The 19,103-nt window shown below is 41.6% G+C and overlaps 1 protein-coding gene across 11 annotated transcripts in view; it reads right to left on the bottom strand.

Annotated features, from left to right (window-relative positions):
- The window catches only part of ADCYAP1R1 (ADCYAP receptor type I), a 153,311-nt gene that overhangs the window by 41,856 nt on the left and 92,352 nt on the right, over window positions 1-19,103 (bottom strand). For all 11 annotated transcript variants that reach the window (XM_051768372.1, XM_051768373.1, XM_051768381.1 and 8 more), the window contains 7 exons: window positions 10,585-10,620; window positions 9,895-9,936; window positions 8,103-8,206; window positions 7,459-7,556; window positions 6,906-7,038; window positions 4,609-4,762; window positions 403-463 (listed from right to left, as the gene is read on the bottom strand). In XM_051768372.1, coding sequence (XP_051624332.1) covers window positions 403-463; window positions 4,609-4,762; window positions 6,906-7,038; window positions 7,459-7,556; window positions 8,103-8,206; window positions 9,895-9,936; window positions 10,585-10,620 — 628 coding nt within the window. The remainder of the gene's footprint in view (window positions 1-402; window positions 464-4,608; window positions 4,763-6,905; window positions 7,039-7,458; window positions 7,557-8,102; window positions 8,207-9,894; window positions 9,937-10,584; window positions 10,621-19,103) is intronic.

The following is a 19,103-nucleotide window of genomic DNA, read 5'->3' as shown; positions in this document are numbered from 1 at the left end:
TACTGGACCTGAATTACTGGTGTACACAAAAAACAATGTCAGAAATGGAAGGAGAAAAGAAGACAAGGAGAAATGGCCTCAAGTTGCACCAGAGTAGGTTCAGGTTAGACATCAGGAAGAATTTTTTCACTGAAAGGGTTGTTAAGAATTGGAAGGGGCTGCCCAGGGAGGTGGTGGAGTCCCAGCCCTGGAGGTGTCCAAGGAATGACTGGACGTGGCACTGAGTGCTCTGGGCTGGGGGACAAGGTGGGGATCAATCCAAGGTTGGACTTGATGATCTTGGAGGTCTTTTCCAACCTCAGTGACCCCACGATTCCATATCCTCTAACCCCTACATTTCCATGCCATCCTTGCCATGGTGCTGAAGGCACATGGGCTGGTTTCCCACGCAGCAATACCTACCCAGTGTCATCAAAGTGAAGCCTCAGCACTGCCCAGACAGTGACACAGATTGTTGGGGTACCTGCAGAGGACGAGAAGGTGACACCATTAAAAGTCCTAGACACATCCAATATCCAGCAATGAGCACTTCATGCAACCTCTCCACTGAGGTTTTACTCCCCAACAGCGCTTGTGCACCAAAGACTGCAATTCCTTGCATTAATTCAGAGCTCTAGAAACAACTGGTGGGTGGGATTGCAGGAGCAAAACTGATAGTAGGTAAAAATGATGCTCCTTCAGGCCATTATTGCTCCAAATTGCTGCACTCCATCTTGTTACATGGAGAGGAAAACAAAGTCTGCACAGAATAGAAGCAGTGACACCCTGTCTAGAGCTGCTGCAATGATGCAATAATTGCAGAGGGCCAGATGTTGAGCTGCAATGGCATTATTGGGTTCCCTGGATTCTTTTGAGGTTCTGTAGTAAATTATTTGCATATGTTGAATTTTCTCTATTGTTGTGTAAATAACTGATTTTGCTTTACTTATTCAATCAAAACGAATCAATAGAGAAGTTTCCCTTACTCACGGGAATATTAAAATTGTTTCTTTAAAAAAAAACCCACAACAAAACAACAGCCTCTCAAAAGAGAATATTGGATTTAATTTCTATTCCAGACATTACTTCTCTCTTTCAAAAAATGCATGTAAAATGCAAATTTAATCAAAACACCAAGAATCCACTGAGAAACCTGGATTTATTTTCCTTTCTAAAAACTCTGAAAGTGTGATTTTTCAGTGGAAATATTTTTATAAAGTAATACAGTCTTGAAAGACAACTCTGGGTAAGTTGGATCTACATTTTATGGTAAATAAAACTTTTGATTAGGAAACTGCTGACATCTATTCAGGCACCACTGGAGAAATGAAGTGCTAAAAAGCAAACAAAACAAGGACCTTGGTAACCCAGCTCACTACAGTGAATGAGACTCATAAAAGCTGACAAGAACAATTATATTTCATATATTTTGCAAGGTTGTGTTGATGTTGCATTAATTAGTCATCTGATTGAACCCATTTAAATGAGTCTCTGTCACATCTCATATTCCCACTCCCAGAAATGCAAATTTCCCTGTTAGACCTGATGACTGATGGAGCCCTTCTCCTTGAAATAAGCACATGGGGGAATATTGGAAAGGAAGATGATATAAAGAAATAAAATGACAGGCTTTGGGGAGGAGAAATCATACATATTTAATGTCAGCTGAAGTCTTCTGTTCTGACAGGTGAATACCTAGAAAACATGGAGATCTTTGTGCCCTTATCAGATGCAGAGTAGCAAAAATTAATTTTTAAATATCGAACTTTAATTTTAGTTTTATCAAATTAATTTTGAAATAGCAAATATCTACCCAGAGAACTTGTGGGTGTCTCATCCCTGGAAGTGTTCAAGGTCAGTTTGGAGCAACTTGGGATAGTGGAAGGTGTCCCTGCCCATGGCAGGGGGTGGGAATGAGATGAGCTTTAAGGTCCCTTTCAACCCAACCCATTCTGTGATTCTCTGATTCTATGAAACATGGCTCTCACATTTTGTCTAGTTTGCACTGATTTGCACTGTATAAATTTGGCTGCTACGAATAGTGTTCCAAATCTGAAAAAAAATGTGCAGGAGGGCAGAATAAAACTAAATTGTGTCCTAAAAATATAGTTCAAAAAAACCCCCCCACATTTCAGATCTGCTTGGAGCTTTGAACCATCTGCTGTATGAATATACATATACCCACAGAACTTTTCTTTACATCAAAAGATTTATGTCTCTTCATCACTTTCTTTTCAGCTTCTGAGCAACATTAGAAAACAGACAAACCCTAAAGGCTGAGAAGAGAGTTATCCTTGCTGGCTGTGTCCCTGCCCAGGGCACGGGGCAGGCATTAGGAGAGAACTCAGGAAGACAGCAGTCTGTCTATCCAGAGAACTTCCCAGCATGTTGCAGATGTGAGGAGAAAAAAAATTGCCTGGATCAACAGAGCCATCTGCAGCTCTCATTAATCAAACGAGGACACTGCCGTGCTCAGCAGATTTCAGGACGCAGATAAACATCCAGATGCTGCAAAATGCTGAGCTCTTGCTGATTGTTGCTTCAGTGCAACTCCCTCCCAGCCAGCTCTGAGCTGAGGGGCTGCTTTGGCTCTATAGGAATTGCATCCAGAGTCTGGAAGTGCTTTGGTTCCTGCCAAGTGCTTCAACCAGGGCAGGGGAGCAACCAGTCAAGGTGGAATATGCAGGAGGTGAGACAATAATTGTGTTAAAAAAAAAAACCCCAAACCATCCACATCTGCAGATTCTCTTAGTGCTGTTAATGGATATTATTGATGCTGCTTTGAATATGAAGTGATTTGAGTCTGTTCCCAGTTCTGGGTGAGATGGACATGGACCTGATGCAATGAACCCAGAGGAGGCCACGGAGATGCTCCAGGGCTGGAGCCCCTCTGCTCTGGAGCCAGGCTGGGAGAGTTGGGGGGGTTCACCCGGAGAAGAGAAGGCTCCAGGGAGAGCTGAGAGCCCCTTGCAGGGCCTAAAGGGGCTCCAGGAGAGCTGGAGAAGGACTGGGGACAAGGGATGGAGGGATAGGCTTTAAACTGCCAGAGGGCAGGGTTGGATGGGATATTGGGAAGAAATTCTTCCCTGTGAGGGGGGTGAGGCCCTGGCACAGGTTGCCCAGAGAAGCTGTGGCTGTCCCATCCCTGGAATTGTCCAAGGCCAGGTTGGACAGGGCTTGGAGCAACCTGGTCTGTGGAAGGTGTCCCTGCCCATGGCAGGGAGGTGGGATGAGATGGTCTTTAAGATCCCTTCCAACCCAAACCACTCTAGGATTCTATGATATCTGTAAATTGAACAGCTGGATATTATTTATGGTATTCAACTCAAAACTAAGTATTTTGAGGCTGCTTTACAGAATGAATTCATCTGGGTAGATCAGTCATTATAAAGACTGACTTCAAAATAAAAATAAAAATAAATATCAGTTAATATATTTTGTGTTGCAGTATTCTCATATTCAGACAAACCTACAGATAAGAAAATTGTGCAAACTTAATAAAAGGAACCCAGCAACCTCTGGCTTGTTCAGATTGCAGAGATTTATATTTTTTTTTCCTTTGCAATTGTCACATTTTCATGTATATAACCCCTAATTTCTCTTTGAGAAGACAATTATGCCTCAGCTATAATGTGACTGTACATCTGTGGATAGTGCAAAGGGAACTTTGAACACCCTTTCCAATAATTTCTTTTCCAAAAACCTTTTGCAGTAACCATCCTTTCCCAATAGCTGTTTTATGCCATAGGTTATTTATGATTATTTGGTCCCTTCTTTCTTCTCTATACCTTCTCTTTAGCTTCTCTACTTCTATACCTTCTCTATATTTTTCTCCCTACTCTAGGGAGTCTTTGCCAGGAGATGAGAATTTTTGTGTACGTACAACTGCCTCAGAAGGAGAAAACAAAATTATCTGTGGATTATCTGAAGATTCAGGTTACATAAAGATGTTTTTTGCAAAGGAGAAAAGTTTAAGACATGGGGGGTTTTTTTGTGTAGCCTTTACACATGAATATACAGGATTATTTCTAATTATCTCAGAAGTATTTTTAAGTAGAAAAATCGAGTTTAACCTTCTCAGGGCACATTTTAAATGAATGTACTCTTCTGCATTCACCATCTGACTTCTGCACGAAAACATCAGCAAAGAACTGCTTGAATTAACATGTCACAGGAACCAATTTATCTCCAGAAGGCCAGAATGAAAAATAATTACACTGATTATCATCATGCAACTGGCCTTTCTGAAAGAAATCTTGTTTCTTCCCACTGCAAGCTTTTATTTCTCATCCAGGTAGGATGAGCATATGTGAAAACCTTTTGGATACATTTTCAATTTAGCTGTTATCTGGAAGAAAGGCACAAATGAAGCAAATGGACTAGACTTAGGATTACAGATTTGATTAAGGTGAAGAGCTTGATATTAAGATCATATTTTGTAGGAGGCAATTTTCTGTTGTGGACTTCATCTCTGCCAGGGGTGTGGTGTCCTCCAGATTCCAGTTCAACTCTGTTCAGGCAGGAAAAGCACAACACAGAGGTACTTCCACACAAAGACTAAAATTACACTTTGAAACTGAGGGTGGAAATCTCAGATGAGACACATTTCAGACAAGAAACATCACCTACCCCAGCCAATGATTGTGTACCAGTAGAAATATCTCCTCTCTGGGAAAAAGGTTTCTACCAACAAAGTGAAAAGGTACAACCCCTCAATGAAAAGCCAGAAGTAGTTGGACATGACGCAGTAGTGAAAAAACACCATCACTGCTTTGCATTCCACCTGCAGAGAGTCGAGAGAAACAAAGTTATTCCTGTGTCGCTTCCGTCTAAGGGACAGAGAAAAATGCTTTTAACCTCTCCAAATCTCTCCGTGGAAAGAGCTGGGGCTGGTATTGAACCCTTTTAGTGGCAAAGTTTTTAAAGAATGAGAAGAATGTGAGGTACCACTCAAAAGAGCGATGCCTGAAAGGGGAGGAAGGCAGTTTTACCAGCATGAGGTGGTCAAGGAGCATCTGCAGACGGACAGTCTTGCACTGGGGGGAATTCACATCCTCAGTGAACACCGAGTGCTAGATTTAAGCCCCCTCCCAAGCGTTAAGTGCAGGGAAGAAAAGAATCTTGTTGTGTTTTGGGAAACCTAAGGAAGGATGTGAAATGGCAGGATGACTGTCTGGAACCCTGGGATCAGGGAGGATGCACCCTCCTGAGCACCGGTGAGAGTTGCACTGCCTTGACACCATCAGGGGCTAAAAATGAAAGTAAGTGTGAGAGTAAAGAAGGCTGAGTGATTAACTGTAAAAAATGTTGGAAACTTTCATTCATTGGTGGGGAAGAAAGCAGCAAACTAAACAAAAATAATAATACAAAAATTAAAATAAGGGGTTTGTTTAGCCCAGAGAAAAGGGTGCTCAGGGGAAACCTTATCACTCCCTACAACTACCTGAAATGAGGCTGTAGCAAAGTCTTCTCCCAGGTAATAAGTGATAGGACAATAAGAAATGGCCTCAAATCGCACCAGGGAAGGTTTATATTGGATATTAGTGAAAATTTCTTCATGAAAGGGTTTTCAAGCCATGGAAGAGGCTGCTCAGGAAGTGGTGGAGTCAGCACCCCTTGAGGTATTTAAAACATCCCTGGAGGTGTTTCACAGATGTGTAGATGTAGCTCTTGAGGTCATGGTTTAGTGGTGGATCAGGCAGTGCTGGGTTAATGGTTGGACTCTGTGATCTTAGAGGGCTTTTCCAACCTAAACCATTCTGTGATTCTCTGACAAAAGACTAAGGTGGAAACTGAGCTCTACCCTGACTCTGTGAAAGCAGGACACACTGGTCTTTCCAGTGTTGCACCTCAGTGATGTTTTCAGATGTTTTAGATGTTTTCACTCCTACAAAAGTAGGACTTCTCAACAAATTGGAGCAGAATCAGTGGATAAACTGGAAGCTCCTGCCTGGGGCAGTGGGAGCCTGGCAATTTTGGTTCGTTCTCACTTGCCTTCCACTCTCTGGGCCAAACCTACAACCAATGTGTTTCAACCAGCAGAACTTGAGTTTGTTCACAGAAGCTCTACCAGGAGGATTTGGGGACTGAATGGTGAATTTTGACATGTATTGTTCTTCAAGTGTTTCAAAACAAAGAGGCAGATGCCACCATTGGAAGAGTGGTAGGAACAAACTACAGAACTAACATGTCTTCAGCTTTACCACAGAGAAGAATTAAGAGAAAAAAACTAGTTTCAATGACAAAGAAAAGGCTGACTAAGAAACTACACAGCTGCTCTTTCCTTGTGGAAGTGACTCATAGGGAATTTAGCTCATAACTGGATGGATAAAGGAGAAGTCAGTTTGTAATTCCATCATAATTACACCCAGTGAGCTGATTTATCATATCAAATACTAGCCTTAACTGTGAAAGAAATTGGGATTTACACATAATATACAGCTAAATGCATCTGTGAAAGAGACTGCTTTTCATGAAACTCCACATTTCAGAGACAAACACGTGGTTCATACCAATGATTTGCTGAGAATGTGACCATCAGATGTGTTTTCTGTGTGAATGGTCACCCTGTTTACACAGGACTCTGTCTGACATCCAGAACAAAGAGGTTCTGGAGAAAAAAACAGACCTTCAGAGGGAGGAAATTGCTTGTGCCTGCTCTCATCCCACCCACTGCTCTGCAGGCTGTGAAAGGGAGAAACAATCTGAGCAGAAACCAAAACCCGTAGGTTTGTCCTGAAGGGTTGGTTGCTGGACCCTGGTGACATCATGAGATACAACATCCAGTTTGGCCGTGAATTGGGAGGGCAGTTTACCACCTTTTCTCTTAATGGCATCTCAGTTTATGATGCTCAACAGACTTGTGGTTGCCTCATTATTTTCTTTTATCTCATGCTGGAAAGAATCAAGGTTTCAGCTTTACTCACTGTTGAGATGAAGCAGTGGTTGCCATCCTGTTCAGCATAAAGAACCCCATCTTTGATGAACACGGATATTGCACGCAGGATGAACGAAACAAAGAGGTTCATGTGGATGAAATTCCGGGTGCAGTGAAGCTTCCTAGAGAGCAAAGAGGAAGGGAAGGGGAAAAGAAGAGAAATAAAGAAGGAAATGGTTGTATTTCATCACACTGGGCCTATCTTCCCATGGCCAGAGCATCTTGGTGCTAAGAACAGCAATATTTATAAGCCAGGACTGTGGTTAGTACTGATCTTAAGCCTGAGCAAGGGGAGGATTTGGGCATTTTCTTGTAGCATAAAATAGACCCAGTCCAATGCATCTTCTGAAGCTTCATAAAACAGACCCAAACTTTCTCCTACAGAAATGTGACTACTGGAGTGTGTCCAAGCTGGGGGAGCAACTCAATTAAAGGGTTTTTTCCCTTGTATTCTACATCTGGTGAGGTAAAAGCTTGGACAGATGAGGTCCAATTTCTCTCCTCCAGTGACTGAACAGCTCATTGCCCATGTCCTGACTCACCTGAAACGACACAGGATGACCATGGCAGTGGTGAGGGACACCAGGGAAGTGCTGTATCCCACCGTGTACAGAGCCTTCACAGACAGGTAGTAGTAATCCTTGGGAGGCAAACAACACGTGGTTAAAGGATTCATCTACAGCCACATCTTCCTTACCCTGTCAACATGCAGGGGGAACCAGAGGCAGGATTTGTTTTTTGAACAGCCTGATTTCTCCTCTATTTCCTCTGAGATCTCACTGGATATCAGAGCTCTGCTCTATGTCAGCTGTGCCCTTGGCTTTGTGTACCACGAAGTTATTTGTCAGAGAGCTGCCAAAAGCTATCTTTATTTTTTTTGATCACTGTGCATGCACCTGTAGGAAAAAAATAGTTGGCCTAGGAATTCTTTAGTCAATAGGGGAAGAAGTGCAGGTTAACCCATGACTCTATAAGTTACAAGCTGCATCAAGAGTAAAAACTCAGATTCTGTAAATATTCAGTACCAGGCTAAGAAGGATTTAAACCTCACATTTTTAGACCCATAAATATCCGATTGCTTGTTCTGATCACTATCAAATCATAACATGATCAGAGGCTGGGCAAAAAGCAGTGCTGCTGCTGCTCCCCCCCTTCATTTGTTCCTAATTACAAGACTAATTCCCACCTGGTTATCGGACTCTGTCTCGTTTTCGTCAAAGCCGCAGGCGTCGTAATAATGAGGGAAAGGTTCAGACCAGCCATCCTCAGTGCAATTCCTGCTGATGTCCCCTGTGCCAAATTGGGAATGTGACACTGTGGAAGCAGACCCCAGGACATGCCCTCCCTCCCCTTGAAAAGAAAACCCCGCAGTTCTGCTGAAAACACTGTTTGTCTGGACATCCATAGAGGATTTTAATCTTGACATTTAATGACATCTTTGATGACCCTGTTCTACAACGGGTATCTATGGATGGCAACCACTACAGTTGGCCACCAGAGAGCAAAAACATGTAATCAGAGTACTCAGTGCCTACAGACCACCAAAAATCTCATTCTCACATGGGTACCTAAACGAGGGGGCTGCTAAAAGTCCAATTCTCTCCATTGATTCTGAAAAGGATCTTGGGAATCCAGCTTTGCTGTGGACATCTACATTTCAGGGGGCCAAAGGGTAAGTCCAGTGCTTAAATACAGGCCCTTTGTGCTATTTTAAGTGCTCTGTATCTGAGGCATGTGCATGGGACTGGAGAGTAAACATAAGGCCAACGTGATTTTTTTGGACCAGCTGCTGGAAGCCAGGCAGGATATGTGGGATATCTGAACCAGCCATTATATATCCATGGTGAGGCAACTGGTTTGTTTTTCTGTGGTCAGATATCATGTATCCCACTCAATTATCTTCAAGCATAGGCTCTGATTTGAGAGTGAATTTTTGGAAAAGGTCTGTAGGAAAACAGATCTGTAGAAAAAGGAAAGATGGAGTGGGAATCTCTTTCCAATCTCTGTCTTCATGGCAATATGTTCATTTGCAGATGGTCACTTCAACTGACAATTTAAAACCTGGTTCAGAGCTTCTTACATTCCTCTGTCTATTAATTGTTCCAATTCTGGCCTATAAACTCAATTTATAAGCTTAAATACCCAGTTTTTTGCCTAATCTGCTATAAAGACTAGATCCTAAATGACTTTCACTGACACACTTAGGTTTAAAACTGTGCTGGAAAACTAGAATTGGGGGTAGAAGAGGAAGGAATCTCTTCACACTCACTTTGCTATGAGGCTGGTTGAGGTGGGACAGCCCTTGTGATGCTCTTTGGAAGCACCATCATCTTGCCAGAGCTCAGTGCCCTGGTTATAAAACTAGGGCTGGGCCTCTGGCTGCACTTCTTCCTCTCCAGTACAACAGAACAGCTTCCATGTCTTACAGTTTTTGGAGTTTCAGCTGTACCTTGACCAAAACTGATGGAAATTTCCAAGGTTTGGGTTTGGTTTTTGTTATTAAGGTTGTGCTGCTTTGAATTCTTAGAGCAGTTTAGTCAAGCAGCTCATGACCTTATTTTTAGAGCTTGTGTTTGCCATCCATGCAGCAGAATATATCTCTTTAATCACAACATTCATTTAAAAACATCACATTACTTGGCAAATTTTGGTAAATGACTCTTGCACATTCATCCCTAGTTTCCTATGGAAAATAACAACTGAATCATGGTGTTGACTGTCTTAAACACCATTTAGTAATTACTGTTAAGCAGGTAGATATCATTTATAGCAGCACACTTCCCTAGATTGTAAGGCTTAATAGTGGAGGAATAAATTTTCATAATAGTGCTAAAAGTAACATAGCAGAAAATATATGATTATAATTAGTACTGATTAGAAAATAATACCAAAGTGGCAGGGAAAAAAAACCTCTGAGCTTCCTTTTTAACAGAGATAAATAAAAAGAGAAAAAAAATCTCCATGGTTTTATTTCTTACCTAGGGGAGACTGGGCTGTGCTTTCCAGCAGGTCATAATCACCTGGAAAAGTGGAAATTTGGTATGAAATTGTTTTGATTGTGTTTTCTATTAGGACCCAAACTGGTCTCTGTGGAAATCAGTGAATAGGATGCAATTGATTTTTATTAGTTTAAATCAGGCCCAAAGGCAATAAATACTTGATTCTGTCTTACTCAGGAAGTAAATGTGGTTTTACTTGTGAGTTTAAATCAAAGTTGAACCTCTAAAATTAGAAAATAGCTACTGCAAGAAACAAGCACATAACTAAAAACACAGGCAATCAAACCAGGAAAAGTTTGATTGTAAAATTATAGAAGTCAAATATTGTATCTTTAGGAATTTAGATTTATAATCCATAGGTATTTAAATATGGTCAGTTTTCAGAGAGTTAATGAAAACTTATTTTCATCCATCAATGACAAAAAGCAGTAACTAGTTGGTCTAAGTAAGATAATTTGATTTCGTGGGTTTAGGTTAAATCACCTTGATTTATAAAGACTTATGAGATTTTTAATTTCACTTTTTATCTGAGAGTTACAAAGAACTAAATGTGTGATTGCCATAATGGTCGATACACAAACAACTTTCCACTAATCTGATATTTCCATGTGCTCTGCACAGTTTTAGAACAGAGGTACCTAAAAGGTAGGCAGCACAACTGGTTCTTACCTGCATGGGTTTGCCCCAAATTATCTACTTCCCAACCTGAAATGAGAAGGATAAAAGTAATTAGTTCTTTCCTGATAATAGTTTGCAATTTAATTTTGATAACAGTTTGTTTCCCATAAGAGGGAGGGATGTACAGAGCCCAGAGAAGAACTGCAAGTTTAAATCTCTATTTCATTATTGGTCTTGTGTTTTTATGAATGGAAAGTGTTTCTCAGAAGATGGTGGATTACATTGTATTGTTAAATATCTGGTTATCAGGAAGTTTGATCAAACTCCAGGAACAATAAGAAAAATAGATGAGGGAGCTTTTTTTCTGAGGATTTTTTTTCTTTATTTCTTTCATATTTTTAAGTGAGGGGGAAGATTCTGAAATAAGAAAGACCCACACACTTACAAAACATTGTGCCAAAATCCATGGTGATTTATGTACTAAAAGTACAGATGTTACAACACAAAATGATAACAATCTGGGTTTACATTAAAAAATTTCCTTTATTTCCTTTTCCTTTCTTTATTTCCTTTTCCTTTCTTAATTTCCTTTTCCTTTCTTTATTTCCTTTTCCTTTCTTCTATCCTTCAAAAAAAATATTGCTGGCATCCTCTAAAGCCAAATTCCCACCCAACTTGCTAAATGTTTAATTCCAAAGTCAGACTTTGCTGGCCCCTCAGAGGATTGTGGCTCAGGCTGGGTGTTGGGGGATGCAGGAGCCATGGAGTGGTGCTGCTGCATCGTGCGCAGACACCGAGGAGCCTCGTGAAGCTGCAGCAAAAAGCTCTGCCAGGGGCCCACAGAGCAGTGAAACAACATTTCCAGCACTTCATTGACCACTGCAGCAGGTTAAATGTTCAGAGCAGCTCAGTTCTGCATCCTCTGGAGCGACCACAGGGCTCCAGGTTGCTCCTTTTCTTAACCCTGATGGTCCAATATTAATTAGGGATTGGAAAAAAACTTCAAATTGTGTGAGAAGGTTTTCACTAACAGTAAAATCCCAGCAGAGTCTGATTTTGATCCTATGGGAAAAGAGAAAGCATTGAAGGATCTAAAATTATTCAGTGCAGCATAAAACACATTTTCCAGTTTATACTTTTTCAAATTCCTTATCATGTAATAATTTAAAATCAATTGAGTTATCTCTCTCTTCTATAATAAATCAGATGGGCTTTTTGATTTTCTGAGAGAATAAAAAAAGAGGGTTTGATCTGAAGGTGATGGGGGGAGTCTAGAAAACCCCTCTGAAGCATCAGGGAGGCTGTACTGTGACTTTGGATGGATGTATTGAGCATCAAACCTCCACACCCAACACACCAGTGACTCTGGAGGGTTAATACTGAAAGCTGTGGTGAGAACACCCTTGGGCTCCTGTCTTGTCTGCCCAGCTCCAGCTGCTTTGAGGATTTTACATATGGGAATTTAGGCTGGATATTAGAAAAGGTTCTTCCCCCAGAGGGTGGTTGGGCACTGACCAGGCTCCCCAGGGCAGTGGGCACAGCACCAAGGCTGCCAGAGCTCAAGGAGGGTTTGGATGATCCTCTGGGGCACAGGGGGTGACTCTTGGGGTTGGGCCTGTGCAGGGCTAAGAGTTGGACTGGATGATCCTTTTGGGTCCCTTCCAATCCAAGATATCCTATGATTCTATAATTCTAATTCTTGTGCGTTTGCAAATGTTGGATAAGTCTAAAAATTCTGAGGAGAGGTCACCAACACTCTGAGCAAACCTTTTCTAGCAGAGATTGTTCAGCTGCTGCATCAGGCTGAACTGGCAGATGCTGCAGCAGAGCTGGGGCTGTGCTCCAGGTTCTTGGCACAGTCACAGGGATGGTTCTGCAGAATATTTTGGACAGACCATTTCCCTCCTAGATCTACCAAACCCCAGGTTTACTGACAGTGATGCAGCTCAGATATAGGCACCTGTGCTGCTAAAATCCAACTTCAGAATGCAGAGCTTGGGTTGTCGTGTGGGAATTTTCACCTGTGGGTTTAGTTGGCAGTTAGAGGATCAATGAGCAAAGCACTGTTCCTTTATCCCTGTCTTTCCTGGTGTCTTCCCCAGCATGTGCCACTCAAATCAGCAGCTCCCATGGAACTGGCTCCTCCCATGAGGTCACCTCACACACCAGCCTATGCCTCACAGTGACCCACAAAAACAGGGTCAGAAGAAGCTGCAAGAAAAACTCCCCAAAAAAACCCTCTTTGACTCATAAAAAAACGGTTTTATTTCATCATTTATGGAGTAATTTGACATTACAAACTGTCCAAAATTCTTTCTGGAGAAAGACCAGGCCACTGCTAAATGGATTGAAGCCTGATGTTCCTGGCATCCTGCATATTACACTGATGGCTCAGAAAAAGATATTTTTTTTATGTTTAAACGTTTTAAATGGGTTTTTATTCCTATAATCTAAAAAGGATGAAATAAAAATTACCGTTATTTCACTCCAAATATGGGTAGTAGTAAATCACAGCGATGTTAAAATATTAGATTTGAGTTCATTTTGAATTTCATGACATCCATAATAACATTGAAGCATCATATTAATTTAGGTTTTCTGACATTAATAGGTTTTTTATAGTGATATTTTTATATATATACCCAAATTTTATTGCATTTCACTGTGTTTGGGCGTTATGAAGGGATTCACACTTTCAATAAAGTTAATATTTTGATTGCTCTAAGAGCAAACTTGCCTTTTATTAACATATTTTTCTGTATATCTAAGCTCTACTAATGCACTGAAGACAGTTCCAGTGCAACCTTTGACTGTATAGGCTTTTAGGTTTGATTCATCAACCTAATTTTCCTTAATAAGCTACTGGAAAGTCAATTAGATTTATATTAAACATCATACCCTGAATTGCAACTAAAAGTCAAAGTCCATCTATTAAATGTTGGAATAACATAAATATATATACCATTATATTTTTGTGTGTTTACATATATATACATACATTTATATTTATATACAAGGGCATGGTGAGGAACATAGAGCCACCATCTGTAACTCCCTAAATTCCCTGTAACACCTTTAAATTCCCATGTGCTGCTGCTTCCCTTCTCTCAGACAATGCATATTTGTGTTTTCTCTATGAAAATATGGGTATTTACTTGACAGGAAACCATGCCAATGGCTGTGTGTGCCCACCCGTAGGAGAATGCAATGGAATTCATATGGATTATTTCTGTGTTTAACATTTAACATATTTACACATACAGGGACAGAACCTCTTGTTACCTTACTCTTAGGACATAAAGAGTAAGGAACTGGTGTATCAGACTTCACTGATGAAGAAAAAGCCCACTGATATGATTATACATATATACATATAATGGTATAATGAAATATGATGCTCTTTCAGAAATGAAGAATAAATAAAACAAGGCTTTAATCTTCATTTTCACTGGAAACCCATTTTTCAGGGGATTAATTCAAGGAGTACATTTTTGAGGGACTTTTGAAAAGAATGTGTAGTCACAGGAAAAGGGGGAATGGCTTCCACCTGCCAGAGGGCAGGGTTAGATGGGAGATTGGGAAGAAATTCTTCGCTGGGAGAGTGGGGAGCCCCTGGCACAGGTTGCCCAGAGAAGCTGTGGCTACCCCTGGATCCCTGGAAGTGTCCAAGGCCAGGCTGAACAGGGCTTCGAGCAACCTGGGCTAGTGGGAGGTGTCCCTGCCCACGGCAGGGGATGGAACTGGATGATCCTTAAAGTTCCTTCCAACCCAAATCATTCTAAAATTCTATTGCTCTATGATAATAACACCTTAAATATCATGATTTGATGACTGACATGAATGACACTTGTGCTTTTCACACCCAAGATACAGAAATATGGACACAACATCAGCTATTAAAGTGTCTTACAACACCTCTTAATAAATCAAGAATCGCTCATATTAGTCAATGAACTTCTGAAAAAAACACTTATCCTCGACACAGGATGGTTTATCCAGCACATTGACAGGTTGTGTTATCCACTGTTTGACCAGACTGGACAGGTAAGTGTCACTCTTTGGGAAGAAATGCAAATCTTTCGTCAGTGCTTTAACTGACATTATTAATTAGATGTTATTTGCAGTACTGCTTAGAGATCCTAGTGAAGATCCATCAGAGTGCTGAATTGTCAGTTCCAAACATCAATTACTGAAAATATTGCTTATTTCTGTTTTCTATGTGAAGAGGTGAAAGAAGGAAGAGGGAAAAAAAAGTCAAAGGACTTGCCAAAGGCTCCCTATTGAGTTGGTGGCAGAGACCCAGGCCTTTCCTGCCCTTTTCTTGCACATTTATCAGACTTTCTTCCTTGATTTTTATTTACCGAGACCCAGAAAACATAATTCACTCCTTGCTACGCTCCAGCTTGTGAGAAATTCGATGCAAGCAATTGTTGCTCCTGATTTAAAGTGGACAGGACTGGCAAAGCTGGAGCCAAGAAACAGCCTGTGCACGGTGAGTCTCGGAGCTCAGAGCAGCCTTTTAGATCTTCTCCCCGGTGCCAAATTCTGGCTGCTCTGGGTGTCAACTGGCAGGGCACCTGCTCCATCTCCCACAGCTTTGTTTATCTGAACACAACTTGCATTTAACCCTTTTGTTCCAGCATTTGTCCCTTATTAGTGGCAGAGTAGGAGGGGGTGAAAGGCTTCCAAAAATGTTCCGTCTCGGAACGCATTACCCACAATTTTCCCTTGTTCCTGTTTTTCTCATCCCAGGATTATGGGTTTCAGGACTGGTTCACATAGGTAATCTTCTAAAAGGTTGGAATTTTACAGCATTAAGATGAGTGTTCCAAATCTGCACTGATTTTACTGCCTGTTAATCGTGTCCCTTCAGAAAGTGCAGAGACTGGGGCAAGGAGAGGCTGAGGAAAACATTTCCTACAATCCTTGCAGTCCAGCTATGTGGATAATGAGCTGGTTAGGCAGAAATTGAATTTTTTTCCCCCCTCTTTTACATAGCACTGATTAGAAGCCGAACATTTAATTTCTAAATAGGAGATAAATCAGCGAGCCCTCACGCCCCACTCCCCAGCATCCACCACGCTGGGCCTTTTCACTCCCTCCCCTCTTGCTTCCCGCTGCTCCCAGGGACCAGCAATCTGTTCAGCCGGCTGGCAAAGCCACAGTCGGGAACAGCAGGATGCTTAGCAGCTTTTCTGTGCTCTCTGAGCTCCCCACATGGATACTCTGCTTCATTAGAAGGGAACATTAACCCTCGGCCCGGTCCTGTGCCTGGAAACACGTGATCCCACACAGACACTATCCAACCACCCCAGTTGCTTTGTTGTGGCTCTCTTGTGGGAGGGGTAAAATGGCACAGGTTGCCCAGAGAAGCTGCCCCAGCCCTGGAAGTGTCCAAGGCCAGGTTGGATGGGCCTTGGAGCAACCTGGGCTAGTGGAAGGTGTCCCTGCCCATGGCAGGGCGTGGAATGAGATGACCTTTAACATCCTTTCCAACTGAAACCATTCTATGATTCCATGGTTGATGGATCGATCCAGGATGAGCTGTTTTTTCTTCACAATGTCATTAACATGATCTGTAATAATTAGCAGGCAGGCAAGGCTACAGATTACATGACCCTCCAGGTTCCCAAACCTTTCCCTGTGCTAAGTGCTTCCCTCTACTGTTTCCAGGGGTTTGGGTCTCTCCAGCCTCATGCCCCGTAGACAATACTTTAATCTAGAGATTAAAAATCATTTATAGAAGGACATGTGGTGATAGAACAAGGGGGAATGGCTTCGAAATGACAGAGGGAAGGTTTAGATTAGATATTAGGAAGAAATTCTTCCCTATGAGTGGTGAGGCCCTGGTACAGGTTGCCCAGAGAAGCTGTGGCTGCCCCATCCCTGAAGTGTCCAAGGCCAGGTTGGATAGGGCCCTGAGCAATCTGGTCTAGTGGAAGGTGGCCCTGCCCATGGCAGAGGTTTGGAACAATATGATCTTTAAGGTCTCTTCCAACACAAACCATTCTGGGATTCTATTATTCCACGATTTACTGTATATCACCATTTACCTTGACAAAGGGATTTGTGAACATATTGCTCACATAGAGACAGGACAAAATTAAATGGTGCTGTTCATTTTATTTAGAAAGCAAGAAAAATGAGACAGAGGATAATTAAGGATAAAACTAGGAAGCCTTGTTTCTATTTGTGTGTTTGAATAAGAGCTGGTGTCCAAGGACATCTGAAGGACTGATCCTGGGGGGCAGATCATTCCATTCTTTTAACCCATCTGAAGATAAATTGATTTTTTTTTTCAAGTCTCATCCCATAAGGGGAACTTCCAAAGGGTCATTGGTTTTAGACATCTGCCATGGGATGGGGTGAACGGGCTTCTGCAAATTCTTTGTTACCCAGTGTTTTGTGCCAAACATCGCAATAAAGGAAGTGACAGAACTGATAGACAAGTCCTTTCTTCTCCTATCCCAGACTAAATTCAGGGCACGTGGTCTCATGGAAGACCCAGTGAATCATGCCTGGAAATCATGGGAGAATAGAGTGAGGTCCCACATGGAGAACATAAAGGCCAGAGTACACAGGGCTGGCACAGGCTGGACTGATGTACAGATATGATCAATAACATTTAAGGGAAATTATGGCTTTCTTCTTTTCTTGCTCTTTCTTGTCAAAGGCTGTGGAACTAGAAGTGGACTGAGGTCACCATAGCAACTGAACATCACACAAACGTTCTGTGAACCCTTCCTAAGAGTCTGGCTGTCACAGGGGCATCCATCAGAGAGCAGGATCAATGCAATTACTATTGAAGGGTCTCCAAGCTCTGAAGAGGGCAGGGGTCATATTTCAGAGAAAGGCAAATGTTTCCCAAACCAGAAACACAAAAAAAATAAGAAACATTGTCCAATGGAGATTAACAGTTATGAAATAACTCCTAGAGAAGGAAGCAAATTAAAACCCTTGCTTAAAGGTGAGAATGAATGAGTGCCCACCACACCCAAAATCTTTCAGTCAACTGAAACTCCTTTTCCAATTATCTGAGTCAAGAGCAGAAACACAAACAGAGCAAAGACTGTTAGTAAGGGTTGAAGGATATGCCCATGTTGCACCTGCAGTGATACTTCAATCTATCACCTTTTGCTGTCTAAGTGTTCTCCAATCTGCTCAGCAGCTCTCAGTAACTTCCACCCTTGAATTCTTCCCAAAGGAGCATGAATTTTTTTTTTTCCACAAGGGCAAATTAGCTTTCAAATAATTGACAAAGGTCTTGAGCTGTGTTACAGCTTTCCCCTGGCCACTGCAGGATGTCATCTCACACAGGACCAAGGACTCGATCTTTAGCTGAAATGCTCCTGGTCATGCTGCATATTTGAGTACAGAGGCACAAAGTCTTATATCCCCATAATTTGGTGGGAGAGGTCACAAGATGTCTTTTTTATTTTCCAGATAAAAAAACACCTAAGAGGCCTCAGCTACTTGATTAGAAATGTAGGTCCAGTTGCTATTCTTTGATGACAGGATTTTCCTCCCATTTCCCTCTGCATTGCAGAGAGACTTTGTGGTGCTGTGACCGAGGAGGTTTAATTACAGCTTGTCCTCCTCACTTCGGAAAAGCTGGAGTAATCCCATGGCTTTCCTGCCTCTGCAAAGCCTAGGGTTGAAAACCAGCATGAAATTACTTGTTATCCAGCTGCTGCTATTCTCTTGGTTATTGGCAAGACTTATTATTTTGAACATCAGTACTTGGCAGGTGTCTTGTGCCCATTCTTTTTGTCACAATTCTTTCTAGGACTTGCTGAGCATTCATCAGCAATGACACATATGCAATCTGCAGACAGCTCTGAAAGCTGTCCAAAACCTGTATGAGGTGTGTATATGTACATGGTTTATTTATAAAACTATACAAATACATGTGTATATATTAATGGTTACATGTAAAACATAACCTTGCACTGAACTTGCTTCTGAATGATCTTACATGAAATTAAGGATGAAACTAAGGTATACACAGAGCCCTGGTTGCTTCAAAGACTAGAGAAGCACTGATTATTATTCCAGTGATGAAAATGCTGTGGGATGGGTTTGAAAACAGACACTACTCCTTGGTTACTTGTTTTTCTTCCCTCGGTTTCCATGCAGGATGTTGAAATGCCCATCGGGGCGAGATATCCTTGAATAGAAATGTAGACCTTTGCATTGATCTTTTGCCTTTTTGACAGGCAAATGTGATTTCCAATTTGAGTTTAATGCAATGCTGACCTTAATTTCAGCAGTAGCAAAGAAAACCTGCATCCTTTACTGCAGTAGAAAATAAGCACACGATCTTCCAGAGGCATTTTGGTGTTTAGAAGGCTCCTGATCTGGTCACCTTTGTCACCTTTTTGTTCTGCCCATATCAAAAAATATCAATACATAACCCAAACTAATAGAAATTGTAATTTGGAAATGTTTTCAGCAGCTTTCACCTTGGGAAGTCAATGACTTTTATTTTCTTTTCACCTAGTTTGGAAGTTATGTACCATTTTCACAGTGGTACATGGTCAGCTCCTAAGGAATTTCCCAGGACTGCCTCC

Source organism: Manacus candei, unplaced genomic scaffold (genome assembly GCF_025592945.1).
Source record: "Manacus candei isolate 608988 ecotype Guabito, Panama unplaced genomic scaffold, ASM2559294v1 h1tg000094l, whole genome shotgun sequence".
In the NCBI taxonomy this organism is placed as follows: Eukaryota; Metazoa; Chordata; class Aves; order Passeriformes; family Pipridae; genus Manacus; species Manacus candei.
This window is presented reverse-complemented; position numbering and strand designations above follow the sequence as displayed.